This window comes from Hyaena hyaena, unplaced genomic scaffold, assembly GCF_003009895.1.
Source record: "Hyaena hyaena isolate Hyena2069 unplaced genomic scaffold, ASM300989v1 scaffold_180, whole genome shotgun sequence".
Lineage (NCBI taxonomy): Eukaryota > Metazoa > Chordata > Mammalia > Carnivora > Hyaenidae > Hyaena > Hyaena hyaena.
The window spans coordinates 2,581,003-2,590,917 of record NW_024080811.1 but is presented as its reverse complement, the minus strand read 5'-3'; the positions used below and the strand labels follow the sequence as shown (position 1 = coordinate 2,590,917).

The 9,915-nt window shown below is 45.7% G+C and overlaps 1 protein-coding gene across 7 annotated transcripts in view; it reads left to right on the top strand.

The window, feature by feature from the left end:
• The first annotated feature begins 432 nt into the window (after window positions 1-432).
• MYLK (myosin light chain kinase) overlaps window positions 433-9,915 on the top strand; it is a 179,625-nt gene continuing 170,142 nt past the window's right edge. For 6 of the 7 annotated variants that reach the window (XM_039240633.1, XM_039240628.1, XM_039240632.1 and 3 more), the window contains exon 1: window positions 436-600. In XM_039240633.1, coding sequence (XP_039096564.1) covers window positions 436-600 — 165 coding nt within the window. Of the gene's footprint in view, window positions 601-9,915 lie in introns of all 7 variants that reach the window. The other variant, XM_039240627.1, reaches the window with a different exon arrangement.

The window sequence follows — 9,915 nt, the reverse complement described above, 5'->3', positions numbered from 1 at the left end:
TTCTGCCGTGAGTGCCTGATGTACTTGATGATCCTGAGGAGCCAGTGCCTATTAAATACTGACTTTAGATGTGCGTTGTAGAAATGCTGAGGTCAGCTGGTCTCTCCTTTCTTGTCCTACCTGCCCCTTTCCTAGAAGTAATCCATTGGGTTCTGAGGAGCCCAGCATGTGGTCCTGGTGCTGGTGTCTGGGGCAGGCTGGGACTTACCCTGGCAGCCGTGCATGTGGAGGACACAGAGCTTCTCATTCCCAGAGAGGAGCTCTAGGCAGACCCTCACCTAGCAGGGCATCTGCTCCCCACAGAACCCATCACACAGGGGCCCCATGGGCTCACTGGGAATGCCCCACGGGTTCACTGGGAATGCTGGCCACGCATAGGGACGAGGGGCTATACTTTGTCTCATCTGACCTGGTCTTCCTTCCTATTTGCAGACCATGGGGGATGTGAAGCTGGCTGCCTCAACACCGGTTTCCAAAACCTCTGTCAGCGTCGATCACTCGAGAGTCGGTTCCATGCCCCTGACCGAGGCCCCTGCTTTCATTGTGCCCCCTCGGAACCTCTGCATCAGAGAAGGAACCACCGCCAAGTTTGAAGGGAGGGTAAGAAGCATGGCTGGAGGGGAGGCTGGAGGGGAGATGGGGCAGGGTCATCATCTCTGCTTCTCAAGCCCTTTCCTCGGGCTGGACCTGGCGGAAGGCCAGGTTTTCTTTGGACCCACATGTAAAGTGAATATATTTCAGTTTGCCCAGCTTCTTTTTGTTTATGATTGACTTTGGTCTGTGTTGGACAACTCGGGGGAGGGAAGTGGCACTGGTATGTTTTGCTGTTAATGTAGGTCATTACGTTATGTGCTACCTACTTATAGAAGATGACATGGGCTGGTGGCAGGAACCACACAGCTTGAGGTTAAATATGTGTCCTCAAATCTGGACAATTGAGAATGGACTGTAGTTTTTCTTTCGCTTTCTCCCTCAAAGGAGTATTTCATTAACTAGCCCTCTCGTGTATCTTCTTGGCATGTCCAGAACAGTGGGATGGAAGAGAAGACCCCTTATCAGTTTGGTCCCCTTTTGCTAATGAATATTGGTCTCTGGTTCTTACTGGGCCTCCATTTCTTCTTTTGCAAATGGGCGTGGTGATTCCTTGCCCACCTTGTACTAGAAAGGAGAAAAAGAAGATGAAGACATTGAAGAGTAGCTGTGAGAATACTGAGGTTATGATGCCTAAGTGAAGGGACCTGTAGTGAGTGGCTCAGGCCACCAGGAAGTCAGATCATCAACTTGACAAGGAGATACACGTGGAAGTCAGGGATGTTTGCAAGGAATATTTGTCCTGGGGTTAAACATGGGGGATCTACCCCAGGAAATATTTAGAGGCTAGAAGGCTTTGATTGAGCAAAAGACAGCTGAGGGGATGAGAAATTCATAGGTTGAGTTATAAATCTACAGTTTAAGGGCAGGCTCCTTATGTGGTTGTGGGAAGAGGTCAAGTGCATCACTCATCCCAGATGACACTGGACCTTGCCTTTATTTAAGCATCAGGTCTGGCCTCGTGCAGGATGGCCCTCGCCATCTGGAGAGTGTGCAGGCTGCTCTGTGATGGACGCTCTGCAGTGATCTGTGGTTAAGACTGTTTGCCAGTGGATCTGACCTTCCCCCTGAAGAAGATGGTGGGGGAATGTTGGTGATGCTGCAGAGGGTTCTGTTTCTTCTTTCTGGGCCCCTGCTGGAACGAGGGCTCTTTTCTGTTGCCCTGACCATGGTTCTCGCATTCCCACAGCTGGAAGGAAAGAAGCAACAGAGGAATCCCTGGAGATTTAGAAATGGCTTAAAGCCATGAAAAGGAGTGGCGTACTGATACATGCTGCAATGTGGCTGCACACTGAGAAGATTATGCTAAGTGAGATAAGTCAGGCACAAAAAGACCACATAGTGAATGCTCTAGTGGGTATGAGATGTCCAGAATAGGCAAACCTGTCATAGATCTGTGGTCGCAGGGGGCCAGGAGGAGTGGGGAAGGACTGCTGACAGGTAGAGGGTTTCTGTTGGAGATGATGGAGATGCTCTGCAGTTAGATAGTGATGGTGACTGTTCCACTTTGTGAATGTGCTCTAAAACACTGGCTTTATATTTCAAAAATAAAATATAAAAAAATGAACTTGAAAAATGGCTTAGCAAACTGATTTCATCTCCGATACCCACCCTCCTGCCCTACTGCCTCTGAGAGGTAAACTCCTTCTCAAATTCAGGCAGACATGGAAAGGAAGAGAGGACTGAGCTTCCTCTAGAGTATGGTGATGCTTCTCTCCCTGTGTTGCCTTTGAAGTTCGTGAAGGAACCATGCCCTTGAGTTACTTGATTTGGAGCCTTTGTAGAATGAGCGCTGGCCCAGGAATCAGTGCACTGAGTTCTTTGTTGCTTGGTCATCCTCCGGCTGGCTTCATACCTTCCGTGGACCTAGGTCTCCCTATCTGGGAAGAAACAACTAGCCTACAGGGGTGTGGAAAGAAAATGAGTTGAGGAAGAAAATGGTAAAACCCCTTCATAAAGTTAACAAGTGTAGTAATACAGCAGTTTCTTTTTAAGTGAGGTGAAATTCATGCAGCATAAATTCAACCATCATGAAGTAAACAATTCAGTGGATTTAATGCATTCACAATGTGGACTGCAGTATTCTTAGAGTACAACATTCTCTATTTGAAATTTTTATTTTGCTAATATTGATGAAAGTTGACTTTCTTTTTATTTAAAAATTTTTTATGTTTATTTTTGAGAGAGGAAATGTGTGAGTAGGGGAGGGGCAGAGAGAGAGGAAGACACAGAATCCGAAGCAGGCTCCAGGCTCCAGGCTCCAGGCTGTCCGCACAGAGCCTGATGTGGGGCTTGAACCCATGAACCACGAGATCACAACCTGAACCGAAGTTGGATGCTTAACTCACTGAGCCACCCAGGTGCCCTGAAAGTCGACTTTCTAGATTACATGTGGATTATGTGTCAGAATGAATGCGTTCCTTAAAAGTCAGCCTGCAGAGCTACTTTACCCCTTCCAACCTGCCTGGAATCAACACAGAATAGCACCTCAGCAGCATGTGGTAGATAGTGGACACAGAAGGAAGACAGTTCCAGAGAGACCTTAGATGTAGTGTCTGGCTCCCTCTGAGAGCTTGCAAATGCAAATGCAGAGGGAGAGGCTGTCATAGAAAGCACTCTGAAACTAGTGTGCTGCTAGTGTGTGCAATCACCATAGCAAAGGGCACAGAGGGACGTTTTGCATTAGGGAAGAGCCACATCAAAAGATTACAGAATGAGGATGCTGGTTGTTTTGCCAGCAGAGGTGCAGTCGAACAGGGAGTGTTATTGACCTGATGCCCTCAGAAAAGGGGGAAGTAAGGTGGTGTGGGCCCAGGTGGTGTGGGCTTTGAGCAAGAGTTGCTAGTTAGCTCCAAACAGGGTTACCCACTGAGTGTAGTCAGTGGTTCTCTACCTCTAGGCCATGTTACCCTTCACTGATGCAGCCACTTGACCCTGCCTGGGGTGGCTCCCTCCCTCCAGGTGCTAGGGCGTATCCTATTCTAGATGCCCATTCTGCACAAACCCATCCTGGTGTCTGTCGCAGTCACCTCAGGGTCTCTGCTCTTCCCGTACCATGGCTCTGGCAGAATCTCTTATGAGTGAGTGGCTTTTTAAAATTAAGCTCCTTCTCAGGCCCAGGCTGGTGCCCATCGCAGCAGGCATGAGCCCCCCTCCCCCTCCCTCCTCGCAGCAGTCCTCAGGAGCTCCATCCATTCCCTCCTCTTTTAAAGTTGCTAGTCCTTAAGTTGCGAGTCCTAAAGCCTGGTGTGGAGGGTGTTGGGATGTCCCAGCTTCCTTGGAGCAGGGCACAAGGATGCTTCCATCACTTCAGGGAAACACAGTGATGTGAGGAAGGCAGGATGTGAGAAAGTTATAAAGGTTTGCTTCCTGCTGCCTTCTGAAGCTGGTAATTAGAAGTTGGTTCAAACTTATACTTTTTGGTTGTATTCCTGAGAGAAAATTGTTGCTGCCCTGCCCTCACTTCCTTATTATACTTAGCTTTAGGCCATGGGTTTAATGAACTCTTTCCTCCAGTAAAGCCCCTCTTTCTATTAAGAAGATTTGGCTGACATGAGGTGGGACTATAGGTGCTCCTTTGGCTTATGTCTTTTTCTGAGAAGCTCCAAACTGAGATGTTGAGCTTTGTGGATCTTAGTACCTCATATCCATTAGGGCTTTTGCACTTTATAGCTGACCCTTTGGGCAGCCAACACATAACCCATTACCAATTCCCTTTGCCCTTGACCTTTTCTCCTCTAGAAGCTATTTTATAGGCTACCTTTGCAGCTAGAGGTGGCTCAGTGACACATTGTGGCTGAAGTTGGCTAGTAACTTCTGGGAAAGCTCTTGCTTTTCTTTCTTTCTTTCTTTCTTTCTTTCTTTCTTTCTTTCTTTCTTTCTTTCTTTCTTCCTTCCTTCCTTCCTTCCTTCCTTCCTTCCTTCCTTCCTTCCTCTCTCCCTCCCTCCCTCCCTCCCTCCTTCCATCCATCCATCCTTCCTTCCTTTTTTAACAGGTTTATATTATTATTATTATTATTTTGAGAGAGAGGTGCATATGTGTGCACCAGAGCAGGGGAGGGGCAGAGGAAGAGGGAGAGAGAATCCCAAGCAAGCTCCATGCCCAGTGCAGAACCCAAAGTGGGGCTTGATTTCACAACCACGAGATCATGGCCTGAACCAAAAATCAAGAGTCAGATGCTTAACCAACTGAGCCACCCAGGTGCCATATTATTATTATTATTATTATTATTCTCTGATTTAAACAAAAAAAAAAGTCACTGGTGCTCTCATGTTCCACCCTTTCTCTGCTTCCCACCTTGAATGCTGGTGCTCAGAAGCCATATTAAAACCATGAGGCAACAAATTAGAACACTGAGAGCTGGTTGGGGTGGGCATAAGTTGGGGGTACAGCGGTGGAGGAGCATAATGACCAGAAACTAAAAGACAAGAAATCCTAAGGCTTAAACATGTCCTTAGAAAGGATCTTTGGCTGTGGTTATTCCCACAGGAAATTTTACAGAAACATATTCCTAACTGATAAACACTCAATGATGCATGTGGGGATACTGTCTCTTTAACTGATGGGAATAAATAAGAAGACATAGCACAGAGAAGAAGTAAAAAACTCCTTCAGATCATACAGAGAAAGACAAATAGTGTATGATCTCTCTTACATGTGTAATCTAAAAAAAAAAAAGAAAAAAATCCCACCAAACTCATAGATACAGAGAACAGATTGGTGGTTGCCAGAGCTGGGGGGTGGGGGGCAAAATGGGTAGAGGCAGAAAGGTGCAAAGTTACAGTTATAAAATAAATAAGTCATGGATTTGTCACATACAGCATGGTGACTACGGTTGACAATACTGTATTGCATATTTGAAAGTTGCTAAGAGAGTAGATCTTAAAAGTTCTCATAAGAAAAAGTTCTTCATAAGAAAAAAAAATTATAACCATGTGTCATGATGGATGTTAAGTAAATTTACTGTGGTGATCATTTCACAATATATACTTATATCCATTCACTGAGTTGTATACCTGAAACTAACACAATGTTGTATGTCAATTATATTGCAATACAAAAGGGGAAAAAACCTCTTTAGATCCTTACCAAATTGACCAGTAGTGATAAGACTACCTTATCTGAGTTGAAGATGGCCTTGCAGTTAACAGCATTCTAGAAGAATTTATTCCTTCCTGGCTGTAGCCTTTAGCCTGAACTGACAGGGTCTAGGATCTATGAGAGGAAGTCAGCCATAAGGAGTTAGGAGGTAAGTTAACATCATTTAACTGTTAATGACATTTTCTATAATATCATTATAGAAAACCACGATTCAATCAGGGTCTATTGAGTAAGCCAGAATTTCCTACCTTTTAAAAAATTTTCTTGGCTCTATCAACTGGAGACTCTATTTTCAGGAACTGGTAAAGCTTTGGATCTCTATCTCATCAGTACTACCTTTAGATCCAGGCAATGGGCCCACATTCTAGAAACCCCTGCTCTTTCATCTGGCTGTACCCTCACCTCACAGCAGGGCTTCTGTCTGCCCCACGGAGGTGCCCCCTGGAGCCACACCATCCCCCATGTTCTGGGCACCCAGGCACCCAGGGTTCTCTGTCCCATGTCCCTGAACCCACTCCAACACCTGTGTAGGTCTCTTCCGGTGAGAGGGCCAGCTGGCCCTGAGTCCGGTGGTCAAGGGAAAGCTGCTTGCTTGGGGGAACAAGACAGTGGACGTAGCTCAGATGTGGGGCTCTGTCGTCCGCCCACGTGCGTGGGGGGACGTAGGCTGCCGTGAGGGAGAGAACGGTAGTATGCCGACTGCCGCTGGCCGTGAGCACCTCCCGGAGCCCAGGCATGGGGGCCTCCTTGGGCACATAGCCAGGGCCCCACCAGGGCCCGGGGCAGACGGGAACCCTTCCAGCCGTCCTGTTGCCCGTACGGGCAGCTCAAGTTGCCGACGGGCCGCTTCCCCCAACACAGAGTTGGGGAAACACGTGAAAGGAGCCCTATGGTGGAGAAATACACTGAAATTACTGGAGATTTCTTCCCCTCTGCCATGGAATTCATTCTTATCAGAAAAAGCAAACATGGTGATAGGCCCTGGCTGTGCTGTGATTCAAATGAGCTGATACTTTAGTGCCTCTTGAGAAGTCCGGCTCAAGTGAGGCTTCCGTCCAGACTGAGGGTCTGTGTGTTTACTGAAGTGGGCTTCCAAATGACCAGCCAGCCTGGCCTCGTCAAGGCATGTTTATATTTAAGTTGTGGAGGGTGGAGGAAGGGAACGGAGAACTTTAGCCAATGATAGTATCCAGTCTGCACTAACAACTTCAGTTTACTTCTTTTTTGTTTGTTTGTTTTAATTTAAATTTTAGTTAGTTAACATATAATGCAATGTTGGTTTCGGGAGTAGAAGTCAGTGATTCATCACTTAGGTACAACACCAACAAGTGTCCTCCTTATACCCATCACTCACCTAGCCCATCCCCCACCCACCTCCCGCCATCAATCCTCAGCTTGTTCTCTATAGTTCAGCGTCTCGTGTAGTTTGTTTCCCTTTCTTCTCTTTTTTCTCCCCTCCTATAGATTTCATCCGTTTTGTTTCTTAAAGTCCACATATGGGTGAAATCATGTGGTGTTTGTCTTTCTCTGATTGACTTATTTCACTGTGTATAATACCTTCTAGTTCCATCCACGTCACTACGAATAGCAAGATTTCATTCTTTTTTTTTTTTTGATGTTTATTTATTTTTGAAAGAGCGAGAGAGAGAGAGAGAGAGAGAGAGCACAAGCAGGGGAGGGGCAGAAAGAGAGGAGACACAGAAACCGAAGCAGGCTCCAGGCTCTGAGCTGCCAGCTGAGCCTGATACATGGCTTGAACTCATGAACTGTGAAATCATGACCTGAGCTGAAGTTGGACACTTAACTGACTGAGCCACCCAGGTACCCCGAGACCTCATTCTTTGTGATGGCTGAGTAATATATCATTGTGAATGTGTGTGTGTGTGTGTGTGTGTGTGTATGTGTGTGTATACACACACACCATGTCTTCTTTATCCATTCATCAGCCAGTGGACATTTGGGGTCTCACCATAGTTTGGCTATTGTTGATAATGCTGCTGTAAACATTGGGGTACGTGTATCCCTTCGAATCTGTATCTTTGTATCCCTTGGGTAAATACCTAATAGAGTCCTTGCTGGACTGCAGTTCACTCCTAACTCAGAAGTGCTTAACCATTTGGAGAGATTTGACGGAAGTACCTGCTTTGTTCTGTGCTTTCTATCCTCAGGAATCTTGCTGTAGTTCTGGAGACAAATGTGCGTATATGAAACAGTAGGATATGACAGTGTATAATTAGAGGCTTGAAATAGTTCAACAAATTGCCTGTACTATAGGAATTGAGAGGCTTGGCTTGCAGTGGCTTGGAAACCTGTTTCCCGCTTTCTGACCCCTGTGCTTCCAGTTTGTCCTTCCACAGTACAGGTCTGTGCTTGCACCCCTGCTGCGTGCCCCTGAGCCTTGTGTGCAGCTGTTCAGCATGGCCTTAACGGCCTTCGCCACCAGCTCCTAGGTCTCCAGCACTGTCCGCTCTCCTCCCTCCCTCCTCCTAACATAGCCAGCCCTAGCCCTTCTCGCCCAGCCCACAGCACACAAAACTGGGACTTCGTTCTGCTTTCACTTTTGTGGAGAAAGGGTAAATAAGAGAAGTATGTTATCTTCCCTGTCAATCTGGGGTTAGGAATGGGCCAGAGTATGAGAGGAAGGGAAGTAATATTTGCTGATACCCTGTGGGGCCAGGCATGTAATCTTAGCCATTTCATCCTCGTGGTAGGGTCGACTTATCCCCATTTATTTTTAATAGAGGAAGAGCTTGGAGCAATTATAAAACTTGTTATGGTGATTTCAGTAAGTGATGGAGGCAGTACTTTTGGGTCTAAATCTCACACTATGTGATGCCATCCCTGTCACGTGTCTCATATGGCTTCTTGAACTCAGTGACTGTTTCGTATTCATCGTTGAGCCCCAGGAGTAGCACAATGCCTGGCACGTGATGGGTGCTCAGCAAATGTTTGGTTCCCCCAAGAACCACGTTGGTGGGGCCTTAGACTTTAGATGTCTTGCCAGTCAAGTTCATAGGGATTTGGTCTCATGCTTCTTATAGGGTCTGATCTCTCCTTATCCCATCCCAGTCTCTGTCCAGCCTCCTAGACCCCTCACTGTTCACCCACACCCCTCCTTATCTGCTCCTTTCCTTTCCTCAGCCTGTGCCTTTATCAAGAATCCCCTTTCTTGGGGCACCTGGGTGGCTCAGTCAGTTAAGTGTCAGGCTCTTGGTTTCAGCTCAGGTCAGGATCTCACAGTTTGTGGGTTCAAGCCCTGATGTGTCAGACTCTGCACTTGGGAGGCTGCTTGGGATTCTCTGTCTCCCTTTCTCTGCCCCTCCCCTACTCACTATTTTTCTCTCTCTCCCTCTCAAAATAAATAAACATTAAAAAAAATACCCTTCCTTCTCTTCTCCATCTCATCCAGAATAGGGGTCCAAATTAAATTCTGCCTCATTCAGGCTACTACCCTTAAGTATGCTTTCTTTGTAAAGCATTTTATTAAAGTACAGAAGAACTGTGGCCATAGGATGTGGAATATTCCCAGTAATCACATAAAATCATTTGTGAGTAATAACCACAGGAAAGAGTTGTCTACTTTGGCCTTTTAAAAATGTATTATTTGTTAATCATATCTCTGCTTATAACCTTGTTATAGAGAAAAAAATGGCTTAATTGTTAAACTGTTTGTGAAACAAAAATTTGAACAATGTAAGCAAGTTCTTTGCCTTGACCCTTCTGTTCTCCGAAGTAACCACTGTCAGCAGTTAGGGCATCCTTCCAGAAACGTTCTATGCAAATAGAAGTGTGTATCTGCATTTGCTTTTATATTTACCAATGGGCCCATGTACACATACCGATCTGCAGCTTGGTCTTTTTACTTAACATCTTTTGGCATTTATTTTTCACATTGGCACGTAGATCTACCTCATAGATCTAAACGTGAACTTTCTAACACTTGATTGCTCCCTTCTCTGAATTCCTATAATACTCACATGTATGATTCATTTTTTACTTTTATCAGTTTACAATTTTATCAGTTATTGTTTATTGTCTTTTGCTTCCTCAGTGAGAATGAGTTGCCTAAGGTCTAGAGCGATATTATCCAGTAGGGTGACCACTAGCCATATGTGGCTATTTCAGTTTAGGTTAAGATTAATTAAAAGTAAATACAATTTAAAATTCAGTTTCTCAGCCACACCAATCACATTTTAAGTGCTCAGTATGCATGCGGAGCTAAT